Here is a 13,242-nt window from a genome sequence, read left to right as displayed (position 1 = left end):
GCATCACTTGGAGCGCGTTTAGCACGATTGTATATTAGTCACGACAGCACGACAGCTGTAAATAATAATCATTTTACGAATCTGACAATAATCCCTTTCAATCCCTGAATCCCTTCGGATCTCTTGGCAAATCTCATTTGCACATGGCGACAGGGAAATCGCGATAGACAGCGCCAGATCCTCGGTTGTGGGCTCCATCAGGATTGCGCCAGCCTTGTTTTGGGGCGACCCCGCTCTCTCCCTGGTGGGCGTGGCACAGCTGCACGACGAAGGAGTACCACAGCCGGTCCGTTTAAAGAGTCGCGACGCGCGAAATGTAAACGCTATCCGTTTGTGCTAGTTGCGGCTTCACACGCGCTATCCCGACCACTCTTTCCGACCTCCAACCACCCAAGACACCGTCACGATGCCGATTCGAAGCGACTGGACCCTTGCGCGCGAAGGTAAGCACCGAGCCATTGCCGCCTCAACTGTCACAATGGCGATAATTCGAGTAGGACGCTTTTCTAACGTGAACAGGCGTGACTGGCGATACTATCAGCCGCCTCATCAGGTACACGGCCTTCAACCCGGCCCTCACGCTGCCCCTCATCCTCCTTGCGCGCTACACGCACCAAGGCAACGCCCTTGCCGAAGACCATGCCGCAGCATTCAAGGGCCTGAAGACGCTGCTGGGCTTGGGTGCGCTGAGCACCGTCAACGCTTGGCTCAACAGCGGCGTGACCAACAACTGGAGCGGCGATGCCTATGTCTGGAGTCGCGAGGTCGTCGTTGTAACCGGGGGCAGCGATGGCATTGGCAAGATTGTTGTCCAGTTGCTCGCCGAGAAGGGTATCAAGGTCGCCGTCTTGGATGTGCAAGACTTGACGTATGAGGGTATGTCTGCAATTGAGCGTCAATTGCTTGGAAGATATACTGACACTCACCAGCCCCATCATCTGTCCGCTTCTTCAAGTGCGATCTCACCGATCCCGAGGCCATCGCTTCCGCCGCCTCATCCATCCGCTCCACACTCGGTAACCCCACGGTCCTGATCAACAACGCCGGAGTCGCACGCGGCAAAACCATCCTCGAGTCGACAGAGAAGGACATCAACCTCACCTTCAAGGTCAACGCCTTCAGCCACTACTACTTGACGCAGCAGTTCCTTCCCGCAATGATCGCCGCGAACCACGGCATGATCGTGACCGTCGCCTCCGTAGCCGGCTACCTGTCCGCGCCCTCGATGGTCGACTACGCGTCCTCCAAAGCCGCCGCCCTCTCCTTCCACGAAGGCCTCGCCGCCGAACTCACCGCCCGCTACAACGCCCCCAAGATAAGGACTGTGCTCATGGCCCAGAGCTACACGCGCACCGCGCTGTTCGAAGGCTTCGATTCCAAGGGCGTGCTTTACCCGGAGACGGTTGCGGAGAGCATTGTCAAGGCTGTGCTAAGCGGCAAGAGTCAGCATGTTGTTCTGCCGGAGACGAGTGGGCTGTTCATTCCGGCGATAAGAACTTGGCCGTACTGGATGCAGTATGGGCTGAGGAAGAGGCTGGGTAAGCTTATGGCGGGGTGGAAGGGCAGGCAGGTTGTCCAGCCTAGTCTCGCGGGAGAGGAGAAGAAGGTCGAGGATAGTACTGTGCTTGTTGATAAGGAGTAGGAGGGTGATTGATTGGTGGAAATGTGTGGTACTGTCCGCAGTTTGCACATAACCTTCGGTGATTTGTGTTGCGGTTGAAGTACTCAGCTGTTCATATTTCTTTTGATGTGTTACATAATCTTGCAGTATACCTTTCATATAATGAGCGACATCACCAGCGCATACTCAATTGAAGTAAATCTACTCTGGCTACGGAGGGTCTGAAGACAAGCATCGCTCTCAGGAATGTGATTTGAGATAGAAGTAGACCGTTAAGGAATGACGTAAGCGTACACGTGGTATGCTTCAACATCATAGGATGGCAGGTATATATTACAAAGCCTTCTGAAACCCATCTCGATATCTTAGCTACTTTGCCTTTTTCATATCTTCCAAATCGTCGTACGACACATGGCTCATCTAACACGGGAAGAAGTCCTCAAGTCGGGTGAGGTGTCCGAAATATACAGAAAGGTAGGTACCATAAGCCCACCAGTCACTTCCTATACCACTTCATCACCATTCCTTCAAAACCCCAGCCCCCCGACCCCTACCCCTAAGCTCACACCCCATCCCAGGCCTTCACAGCCCGCCCATTCCAAACAACAGGCCCAGACTTCTTCGCCCACCGCGCCTCCCGCGCAGCCCACCTCTCGCAGCTCCGCCACCTGTACCCCATCCCCGGCCCCATTCCAGAGCACGTAACAGAAAGCCTCCACGACGTGCCCACCCGAGATGGAGCCTCCATCCGCGTCAAAGTGTACCAGCCTGTTGCGGGTCCGCCGGAGGATGGCAGCCCACTGATTATGATGTACCACGAAGGAGGCTGGAGTATGGGTGATTTAACGGATGAAGATATGAATTGTAGGATGTTTACGAGGGATTTGGGGGCTGTCTGTGTTAATGTTGAGTATCGGTAAGTGGCAGAACTGTTTTCATGTTTCCAAGGTCGTTCCATGTGACGCTTGTCGTTCTTTTGATCATGTCCTGTTCTCATCTTATACGCCACCATCGACAAAAGACGACCTACTCATATACCACTACAGTCTAGCACCCGAGCACAAATTCCCAACCGGCATCCATGACTGCCACGACGCCCTCCTCTGGGCCATCAAAAACAGCGCCTTACTCAACGCAACACCCACCCGCGGCCTCCTCGTAGGCGGCGCCTCAGCCGGCGGCAACATCGCCGCCGTTCTTGCTCTTCTCGCCCGAGACACAGCTTTAAACCCACCCATAACGGGACAGTACCTCTGCGTCCCCGCCCTCCTCCCCCACACAAACGTCCCATCCCACCTCCTCCCCCTCTACCAATCCCGCACTTCTAACATATTCGACCCCGTCCTCAAAGACATGGCACCAGGATTCATCGAACCCATCTACGAACCCCAGGAAAAGTCCCCGCTTTGGGACCCGTACAACCATCCAGATGGACATATGGGTGTCGCGAGGGCGTTTTTCCAGGTTGGCGGCTTGGATCCGTTGAGAGATGAGGCGGTGCTTTACGACAGGAAACTGAGGGAGAGTGGGGTCCTGACGCGGTTTGAGCTGTACAAAGGGTTTGGACATATGTTCTGGACGAACTATCCCGAGTTGGAGGAGAGTAAGGAGTTTAGCAAGGACACGTTGGAGGGGGTCAGGTGGTTGTTGGAGAGGTAGGTGGGCGTTGTGTTTGTGTATGTGTTTGATTGATTTCATGTGAATACGATACACTATGAGCATGCCAACCTACACGTCTCCTCACACACACACACACACGTAACCACCTCAGCATCTCGCAAATCAGCGATACCGACCAGTAGCATCACCCCACTGATACCCGTTCCTCCAACCCCACTGCCCTCTTCTCTCATTCCAATACCCCTGCATCCCCGGTGGATTACCCATATGTCTCCAATGTCCCCAGTTGAAGTGCCCGTGAGGCACTTGAGCGAGGTTGTCTGCTGTGATGCGATCTGGGCGGCGGTAGTCGGCCCAACGGACGCCTCAACCTGTCATACTGGGAATGGTGCAAGGGTGGGTTACTGTGTAATTAGTTTGCTTGTGGGGTTTGTGGGTTACTTAATTAAGCTGGTCAGGCTTTTGGGGGGGAGTAGTATAGTTAGATGACTGAGGAAAAAGACCTCCGAGGTACGCATATAATGGAGGAATGTGCTGGCATGAGTGTTAAATTGGGACTTGAAGGATGTGATGCGTAGCTTCGGTCATGAACAGATATGAAAAGATTCGACCGAGAAAATATTGTACATGCTTCACGCCCATGTAGATGTTCAAGGCACCAGCAACAGATACAGTAGAACAACTCAGAAAGTACGTGGTCCGGGAATAGCACTCTGGAATGTGAAAGCTTGTATTGGGTACGGAAATACACTGTGGGTATAAAGCCATGCTAATGACGACCGTGAACCTGTAAGAAAGCCTTTACTATCGGAAGCGTCGAATAAAGTTGTATGGGAAGCATATGCCTGAGAAAGTGGAAAATGCCTGTAAAGAAACAAGACTCAGACTACGAACCACCCCTTGGACTGCCCGAGGGCGCCTTGTTGACCAGACTGGAGAAGAAGGATCTCAGCTTCTCGTTGTCGTTGATGTTGGTATCCTGTGTTTTGGGAGGTGGTGTTTCAGGCTCGTCTGATCGGTTGGCTTGACGGTCCTGGGGTGAGGTTAGTATGTGTTCATTATCTCTTCGGAAGGGATGGGCTTGTGCTTGACGTACCTGTAGCCTCTTGACCATTTCGTCGGCGTTGACTTGAATTCCACCCATGTTGAATTGTACAGGTCCAATATGCTCTTCGACAACTCCCGATGCGTCGTCGGTATAAGTCCTAGAGATTGATGGATCTTGCTCTTTGCGCGCAGCCTTCATGGCAGCTTCATTCTCATCCTCCCGCCGCAGATTCTCAAGAACGTTGACTTGATCGGCAAGGAAGGCCTGTGGATCTTTGCTTGACACTTCGAGCCCGTTGGCTTGTTTCGACAAGCTGGAAAGTGCGTAGTCTGACTCGGGGTTGCGAATCGTCTCTTCGTAGATTGAAGTCGCCGATGGGCCTTCCTCTTCTTCTTCAGCTGGCGCAACCTGCGCCTCTTCGCCGTTCGGTTGAGCTTCTCCGTCGACGGGTGCAGGTACTTGGCCATTGGTCGGCCGCATGTGCTGGGGAATGTCGATGTCAACACTCCATTTCTCGCTGATGCCCTCCACATCAAAGCCCTCTCGTAATATACGAATCTTTGCCCATGAGTCCCAGTTGGGTGGGACCAGAACCCGATCGCGATCCGTTACATTGTGTCTGAGTTGCTCTTGCTTGAGCAGAGACTTGATGCCGAGCGTGGAGTGAATGAGCGTTCGCAAAGATCCCGGCGCCGTCGGCATGGTATATACCAAGCTTGAGCCGTGCTTGAGAAGAATGGTGCGCATGTACTGGAGTATGAAATCGAATTCCTCCTCTTTCCAGCCCCGCTCCTTCTCAAGGGTCTCGATCTTGTCCGCGTTCTGGCATACCACACATAGCGGTATGCCGAGCGGCTCATCCCATTCTCCCGGGCCAAGTGGTATCTTCACGTTCTCCATGCTGCTACCTTCGGATGGGAGGTTGCGGCCCTTGTCTTGTAGGGTTTGGATGTTCTCCTCCAGAACTACTTTGGAGTTGTCATCGAGCGAGACGATAAGCGATCGCAGTACTCTGATCCAGTCGCGCAGTTGTCGTATCCACAGCCATGGGTGGTTCCAGTCCAGGAGTATGACGATAAGCATGTGCGGGAGGGTTCGTGGGTTGAGGTACGGCTTGATCAAGGGCGTGAACGACGGTGATGGATTGGCGAGGAGGTAGAGCGAGAGGCGCGCAAGAGTATCTGGCTTTGTTAGCGATTTGTGTTGTTATAACCAGTGACACTACATACCCTCGTGATCCGTGTCCAGTACATCTTGGTACGTGTAGCCCAGGGCGAATTGATTGGCGATGGGCGGCTTCCTGCCCCGGTCTGGCGGTCGCCTATTGTTTGCAGAGTCTGTGGATACTGATTCAAGGAACTCTCGCTGCGTCTCTGGTGTTCCGCCTGGGATCGAGTATTAGCTAGATCCCCTATTCTGCGTGTCGTGGCCCTCACCCAGGACGAGTAGACTCTTTTCCGGCAGTCGCTTTCCACTCGAGATGTTGTCGAGCATGGGCTTCCATATTTCCTCTTTGTCCGTGTCTCTGCTGCCCGGCCGGTCGTGGCTGCCGGGGACGCGTGTGGGGAAGTTGGAGGTCCGACGCGCGCTCGCCATTGCGGAGGTGCTGCGGAGCTTGGTCGCTGGTGAAACGTGACGTGCCCGGCTGAGCGATGCTGCGTAGATGATGTATACAAAGTATGCGACGGATGCGGAAAGGCTAAGGCGGCACGGGGTGAATGTCTAGTGGGGTTGCGGTGTGCTTGTTTGGCCGCATGTTCGCTGGTACCTTTTCTGCAGGGATGCGGCTGCTGGCCAAGCCCGAGCTTCAAAAGTTCCCAGCGGACCTGCCTGCCCTCCGATACGACGTCTAGAATACTGCGCCAACATTTTTTCCGAGTCGCAGCGACATACAAGAAGCATTCGAAGATCCGCGATCCATGTCTGAACAGCCATCACAGCGCTAGTGGATCAGGAAGCGACGCCCAACCCACCCGCCGAACGCGCCTTCCTCACTTCTAACCTCACCACCACGAACACGCCACGCCCACGATGAACTCGGTGCGCGCGATCCAGCAGCTCAACAAGCGCGAGCTCGAAGCGGGCATCAACCCAGAAGGTTCATGGCATACCGACTACCGCGACACAGCCTTCATTAACATCGGCGGCCTACCCTTCGAACTTTCAGAGGGTGACATCATCACCATATTCTCTCAGTATGGCGAGCCGGTATGGGTCAAGCTTGCGCGCGACAAGGAGACGGGAAAGTCACGAGGCTTTGCCTGGATCAAGTACGAAGATCAGAGAAGCTGCGACCTGGCTGTGGACAATCTGGGTGGAGCAACCATTATGGACCGAGTCATCAGGGTCGACCATGCACGGTACAAACCTAAAGACGACGAGGATATGAGGGACAATACGATGGGAGATGTCGATCTTGACGCGGGCAATGAGTCCGATGGCGGCAGAAGGAAACGGAGAAAGACAGAAAGCGAAAGCGACTCGGACGACGACCGACCACTACTACCAGAGGAGATTGAGCTAGGGCGGCTTATGGAGAAGCTCGACGAGGACGATCCGATGCGCGATTCCATGATCAAGCGCCAACAAGAGAAAGTGGACGATGCTCTCAAGAAGCTGAAGAAGCAGAAGCGTAAAGAAAAGGAGCGGGCAAAGCGCAAGGATAGGCATAGTCGGAGAGACAGGTCGAGAGACCGAGATAGGAGCAAGGACAGAAGAAGGATAAAGGAAGCGGGAGAGGACGATGCGCGTGACAAGCACTCGCGTCGGAGGAGCAAGAGCCGCGACAGGAGTCCGCGCGACGACCATAGGCATCGGAAGTCAAGACCACGAGATGACTCGGAGGACAGACATCGTCGCCACCGGTCGGAACGGACTCGAGATCGGAGCGAGAATTCCAGAGAGAGACGCGATCGGCATCGAAGGCGTGAGCGAAGGCGCTCAGGTTCCGACGGCGACGATGCAGGGCCCTCACGGCGAAAGCCATCGCACTCACCATTACCATATCGCGCTCGTTCTCCCTAGTCGCCGGCTATACCTCTATGATTGTCGGCACATGCTCTGTCGCTGTCTCAGTACTGTAGTATTATACCTGAAATTTTCATCTACCACTACGAAGTTGAGTAGCTGGTTATCCCAAGCATTACGTTCCAACCAACAGCCTCCTAGCTACCATCTCAAGCTGCAATTCTACAGCCTCACCTCTCCCTGCCGCTTCAAAGCCTTCGGTGACTATCTCCCTCAAACGCGTCAATCCACCCTGCTGTTCAAAGCGTTTTCCTCGGGACCAGGGCACAACCACCTCGATCTTCAGCTTCCTCAGACTGGAAAGCTGATAGACTGGCTCAAGCCTCAATCGCTTCTTTACGTCCTTTTTTGGAGCCAGCTTCACTGGCGCTGGCGCACGCGCAAAATCCGTTAGCCAGAAATAGTCCAACTCGAAAATTAGACTGCGCAGTCCAGTGCACTTGGCAGCCAGATCTTCACCCGTGGTTATGTACACCTTCTGGTGTTTCAGGCCGTAGGCGAGGAGATCGCCATAACAGAGCATGCGCACGTGTTTGAAGCCGTCGACAGCGGAAAGAAAGTTCATCAGAGGAACCACATGCGTTATGCTGCTTTTCAAGACCGTGAAGCGTGTGTGGCGGATTCAGACAGCGAGCCCTTCCTTGTGTAATTGCTTGCTGGCGAAACATAGATTTGGGAGTGTAGCTGGCGCTACGGTCAGGGGCGAGATGTCCTTGTAGGCCTGGACGAAGTACCGTGTTGAGAGGCCGTCCATTGCGTAATGATAGACCTTCTCACGTATCTCGAGCGGAAGCTGGAGAAAGCGTGGGAAGTAGTCTGGCACGTACTCTTCGCATTCCTCGGCCTTGGTAACGATGTCGGAGCGCGATGGCAGCACTTGAGGCTTGCGGGGTCGAGGTTGATGGCGCACTTTGCGCTCGCCGTGTCGGGGTACATGGAAGATGTACTTTGGCTTCCTGGGTATCTTGTGATTGCTTATCCCCTGAGGACTAGACGCAAAGGCGAAACCGAAACCGAAACGCTTCGCAGTGCGATCAGCGGCTATCAGCGAATCGATGAGGTAGCAAATTCGTCCTACAGCCACCGCCACGATGATTACTGCGAGAGCGACTCTCAGATTGAACTCCATTGCGTGTTCAACCAAAGTTTGCGGGTCCGTTGAAAGGAAAGTTGAAGGTCGAGTGAGAGGAGCGGGTAATTTATCATCTTGGAAATTGCTCCACGGATGGGTAAACGGAAGTTAACTGTGCTCAAAGCTTGAGGCGCGTGTGGCAATAACAGACAGCTTCTCGCGTTAAAACTGAATCTTTTCACAAACACAGTGACAAAACAAGAATATCTCTCGCTACTAAGGATACTGATGCCGATCTGCAATCATGGTGAAAGTCGATAATTACATGTTCCTCCGAAGCAACTTCACGCGAGCTTCTACTTAACCATAGTCTTAGAGATCATACATCTCGTCCGAGACGAGTTGATCGATATCGGTCTTCTCCAGCTCGGAGTAGCCAATTTTCGCCCACTCCCAACTAACCGTTCAAGACCCTGACTCCACTGTCCGCCTGAAATTCTTCGACTCTATGCGGTTTGACCAGGAAGACGTCGCTCTGCCGGTAGTTCCCACACGGGCTGGTTTCTGCTCGTCAGTTCTAGACGTGGCTCCTCGGTGGGTAGTTCGAGCATAGCCTTATCATGAAACTCAGTTGCAGTAACCGGAAGCTCCACTAGAGGGGAAGCACGTCGTCTGTAGCGCCTGATGAGCAGTATTATCACTGCGGTGAGAACACATCCTCCCAAAGATCCGCCTACCCCAGCGCCAATAACGCTTGATTTATTACTCCCGGTGTTTGCAGAGTCCACTGGAGCGGTAGCCGTTGGGCCACTCGAGATCTGAGTCACAGACGCAGTGCGCGATGGCGTCGTAGCCGCGTTCGAGACAGTGGAGAAAGCCGACGACGACGACGAAGTACTCTCAACCCCTGTGTACGGGCCTATAGTAGCGCTCTCCAGCACAAACACAACCGACGACGTCTCACAGCAACTCTGCGACTCCCCCTGCGACTCGCAGCAGTACTCTGCCTTGACACCATATCCCTGCTTCTCACACTCCCATATTTGCACGCCACCGGCCCGGAAGTCGTACGCACTCGAGTTCAGCGGCGTGTCTTGGTTGAGCTGGCAATGCTGTGGACAAAGCGGACTGGTCCAGGTAGGATCGGTGCAGGTGCCACGTGCGTAGCTTATGCCGCTGTCATTGTCTGTGGACTGCAAAGCGCAAAGTCCGTTGCTAAGGCATGTATCGCGGGATGGGCAGCATTGTGTAAAGGGCGCGTCGGGATCGCAGGGCACGTCTGTGCCCATGGTCTCGCCATTAGGGTAATAGCAAATGTTCCCGGACTTTGCATAATGGATAAGAGATAATATGAGTATGCTGATCTGTAGATGCATGGCGAAAACGTGAGGTGTGGAACGATGTAAGAACGGCTTCAGCATGGAGGAGGTTTCTGTTGTGTTATTATGGCCCCCATCTATTCAATGTTACACTGCATAATGGGGCTCAACGGGCTGAAACGTGACTAAGATGTCACCAATAGACGGGGGCTGATGACGATTGTGGATGAGGGTCGTGGCTGGCTGAACTCGCCTGAAAATTCCTATCCCGTCGTATTTATTTGGGTATATCTACCAACGCCGCCTCTTTCCTATCTATGACATCTCTACGCAGCCTGCTTCTGGCCAGTGACAGGGCATACAGCCCCATCCGCCGCACCCTCTACACTCGGGTGTGTAGCGACCTTATCCTTGTGGTGTCCGACTGTCGCCTTTGTGACTGGGCAGATGTCGCCGGCGTTCGCCTTGAGCATGTCTGGGTGATCGGGAGGAAGCACGGTTGTAGCTGTGCCTACGATCGGGCAGAGAGCATCGTCCATTTCTTGGGCCTTGGTCGTCTTTACGTTCTTCTTGAGCGCCGGGCACGATGTAGCCTCGGTGCCTTGGGTGGGGACGGGAGGGTGTGCGGAGAGGTTGTGGTGGTGGTCGCTGGTTGCGCCTACGACTGGGCACTATGGGTTGTATGTTAGTAATGTGCAGGCAGATACAACACATTCTTGAGTACGTACAACCTGACCATCCTTCGCTAGGTCGATAGAGGGGTGGTTAGGAGGAAGCACATCGTTTGTGGTACCGATCACGGGGCAAGACATGTTGATGGAAGTGTTGTTGGTGCTGTATTACAAAGTCCGGTGTAAAAGTTGTAGAGATTATAGCTCAACAAGAAGTGAAGAGGGGTATCAAAGCGGTGTATATGGGCTTGCTAGCAAGCGCCAGACTCTTGCTGCACCTTGTATGGCCGCCTCGAAGCTACCCCAGATTTGCAGGGATCGCGTCGCTAGCGCCTTTGTCATGGCCATCATGTCCCCGCTGATTGGTTGAATGGCTCGAGCTTGAGCTCCATAACGCGCGCCTTTCGAAGCTTCGAATACAGCTAACCTTCTGCCTTGTTTCTGCTTCCGGACTTTCGCATTACTAATGAGTGTATCGCATGTCGGTGTTCAAGACTAATTGCTTTTCACGTTAGAAGACATCATGATACCGAACTTATGAGGGTTATTGGTAATCAACTTAGGATGCCCGGCGATGGCCTGTAAGCACCAAACTTAGAAGCTCAACAAATATCAGGATGCTAGACGTTTCTCTTTAACCAATAATACAGGACAGGTCCATCTAGACAGTTATAGCAGGTCCAGCCTTAACAAGGGCTTTTGATAACGCGCTCTTCATCTCAATGCGCGACTTCACTTCCGCCATATCTTTATCGTCCAGCTCAACCAGGGTCCCGCGAACACGTCCCCTCCAGCATCCCCATCGGCGAACCAACTCGACTTGGATACCGCGCTCCGGATTCCGCTGAACGAGGAAGCTCTTCATCATCCACTTGCTTACTTCTTCTAGCACATCTAGATCGGCCTCCTTGCCGCCTCGAGACGGTCGCATGTATATACCGTCGATGTACACCTCCTCCAACTTGGTACAGCCGAGAATTGTCTCCAGCTTGAATCGGTCGATGACTGTAGCCAGAGGAAGTGCCTTGCGTTCCCAGTCGGTCTCCGCACTGCTGAAAGTCACCTTATCGACATGAAAGGTCATGTCGAGCTTGCGAAGTTTCTTGCAAGCGACAGCTAACTTAAAGCTGGGGTTGGTCAGGGCTGGTGGGATGCGTTGGTTGTTGAACCAATGCATGTGCGGGAAGTTGAGGTGCTTCACCGCGTTCTCGCCGCCGCCGCCAGGAATCGCCTTTATGAACTTGGTAAACCAAGTTGCGATCTTGAAGTTAGTGTTTCGGAACATGTACTTCAAATCGAATCGCTTGGTCCTCTGCAGCATCAAGACGAGAACTTCCTCGTGCATCTTGTGGCTCACGAAAGCGAGGTTTGGTAGCCAACCCTTTGGGCAACGGCCTGTGCTAGCGTTCGGAAACACCTTGCGGTTCTGATTGTCGCAAGCGATGAGCACGTTGGGATACTCCCACTTGCAGCACGGATTGCTGAATTCGTCGTAGTGCTGATGCTCGCTCAGGCGACCAGCATCACACTCCATCAAAGCATACTCGTGCATGATGGACTCGCGGAGCTCTCCAGGTAAGTAGAGGAACTTCTGGAACCAGTCCGGACAGACGTAGGTTGTGTATTCAACTACCTCGGAAAACTCGCGGAATGCGGCGATTTCCGGGTCGTTCCAGTTGTCGAAGTCGTTGGTGTACTCCAAATACGAGCCGCATGTTGTACGAAGATCGGAGAAGATGAACCCCAGAATGTTTTCAAACACGTCTTCGAACCTATCCATGTAGGTTATGGCTGTTGGGAAAACGCGCCACTCCTCTATGCCTGTTATATACGCAGTCTCGTCCACGCAATAGTCACACCAACACTGGCATTCCCATTCATCCCAGTAATCCTCATCCGAGTCATCCAAATCTCTCGCTCTGTTATAGCAATGGTCATAGCGGTTGCCCCATGCACTCCAGAAACAAGTTTTCTCGTATGAAAGAACGAGATCGGAGAAGATGGCATCTTCGATCGGTGTGTATCCCATGTGACGGTACACAGTCAATAGGGAGTCCGGCAGGGGTGGGTAGGAGAGCATGTCTCGCGGCGGAGGGTCGTAGGCATGCTTCATACATTGCATACCAGCTCTTGCCAATTTGGAGAATTCGCCATCGGCCAAAGTTCTCTGATGATACACCGTGCATATACTGATCATGTCTTGGAACACATTGTTCTCTGTGGTAGAAGGATCGTTCCAGTCTTCCACGGAGTCGTGCTCGTTACTGTATTCGATATAGCCTTCGGCAGTCAACGTAAGATCATGAAATGCCTCAAGCAAGACGGGATCCGGATCCTCGGTGGGGTATCTAGGAGTGAAGCTCTCCTCAACTGTCTTTACGAAAGACGTGTAGGACTTTTGGATGTCCTCCCAGTAATTATAAGTATAGCCAGCGGTAGCAATGAGTTCAAGAGACTTACCGACACGGGGTATTCAATCAGTTTAACCATGATTGCTCTGGATATAGTTGGTATGTGAACCCTTTGGAAAGATTCAAGACTTTGGAGTTGAGTGGAGTGATCAGTTGGGAAATAGCAATGCCCCCAAAGAGCTGGGCCTGATATAGAACAAGGAGAGAGTGCTAGGCAGAAGGAGGCCCTCTAGCAGAAGCAGGGGCGTTTTGCATTCACTGCATCGTATATTAGTCTGTGCATTCTTGCCCCTTCGCAGAACAGGCACGAAGACCGTGGTTCTCTAGGGCGGGGGCAAAAGCACTCAGGGATATGCTGCGAATCGGCCTCGACCAGCTTGATGTTGACAAACTGAATAGATGGCTTGTATCGTGACCGCGCACAAACGATTGCTTGGAACATGACACATCAAG

The 13,242-nt window shown here is 53.2% G+C and overlaps 6 protein-coding genes across 6 annotated transcripts; 3 read left to right on the top strand and 3 right to left on the bottom strand.

Moving 5' to 3' along the window:
• Positions 1 to 406: 406 nt before the first annotated feature.
• Positions 407 to 1,642, top strand: J4E90_004771 (uncharacterized protein; the record flags this gene model as incomplete). Its single annotated transcript, XM_051434334.1, has 3 exons — positions 407 to 443; positions 520 to 876; positions 930 to 1,642. 3 exons carry the CDS (start codon positions 407 to 409, stop codon positions 1,640 to 1,642), a joined length of 1,107 nt encoding a protein of 368 aa, XP_051291590.1.
• A 390-nt stretch (positions 1,643 to 2,032) lies between these two features.
• Positions 2,033 to 3,280, top strand: J4E90_004770 (uncharacterized protein; the record flags this gene model as incomplete). Its single annotated transcript, XM_051434333.1, has 3 exons — positions 2,033 to 2,095; positions 2,200 to 2,537; positions 2,668 to 3,280. 3 exons carry the CDS (start codon positions 2,033 to 2,035, stop codon positions 3,278 to 3,280), a joined length of 1,014 nt encoding a protein of 337 aa, XP_051291589.1.
• Positions 3,281 to 4,127: 847 nt separating this feature from the next.
• Positions 4,128 to 5,885, bottom strand: J4E90_004769 (uncharacterized protein; the record flags this gene model as incomplete). Its single annotated transcript, XM_051434332.1, has 4 exons — positions 4,128 to 4,274; positions 4,338 to 5,470; positions 5,519 to 5,674; positions 5,726 to 5,885. The coding sequence occupies 4 exons, from the start codon at positions 5,883 to 5,885 to the stop codon at positions 4,128 to 4,130; spliced, it is 1,596 nt and encodes a 531-aa protein (XP_051291588.1).
• Positions 5,886 to 6,320: 435 nt separating this feature from the next.
• On the top strand, positions 6,321 to 7,313 carry J4E90_004768 (uncharacterized protein; the record flags this gene model as incomplete). The annotated part of the gene is made up of 1 exon (XM_051434331.1): positions 6,321 to 7,313. One exon carries the CDS (start codon positions 6,321 to 6,323, stop codon positions 7,311 to 7,313), a length of 993 nt encoding a protein of 330 aa, XP_051291587.1.
• A 2,720-nt stretch (positions 7,314 to 10,033) lies between these two features.
• Positions 10,034 to 10,519, bottom strand: J4E90_004767 (uncharacterized protein; the record flags this gene model as incomplete). Its single annotated transcript, XM_051434330.1, has 2 exons — positions 10,034 to 10,378; positions 10,436 to 10,519. 2 exons carry the CDS (start codon positions 10,517 to 10,519, stop codon positions 10,034 to 10,036), a joined length of 429 nt encoding a protein of 142 aa, XP_051291586.1.
• A 520-nt stretch (positions 10,520 to 11,039) lies between these two features.
• J4E90_004766 (uncharacterized protein) lies at positions 11,040 to 12,868 on the bottom strand (the record flags this gene model as incomplete). Its single annotated transcript, XM_051434329.1, has 2 exons — positions 11,040 to 12,785; positions 12,839 to 12,868. The coding sequence occupies 2 exons, from the start codon at positions 12,866 to 12,868 to the stop codon at positions 11,040 to 11,042; spliced, it is 1,776 nt and encodes a 591-aa protein (XP_051291585.1).
• Positions 12,869 to 13,242: the final 374 nt, after the last annotated feature.

The sequence above is a fragment of the Alternaria incomplexa genome, assembly GCF_024043165.1.
Source record: "Alternaria incomplexa strain BMP 0042 chromosome Unknown scaffold_6, whole genome shotgun sequence".
In the NCBI taxonomy this organism is placed as follows: Eukaryota; Fungi; Ascomycota; class Dothideomycetes; order Pleosporales; family Pleosporaceae; genus Alternaria; species Alternaria incomplexa.
Note: the sequence above shows the minus strand (reverse complement) of the source record. Positions and strands in the feature narration are given on the sequence as shown.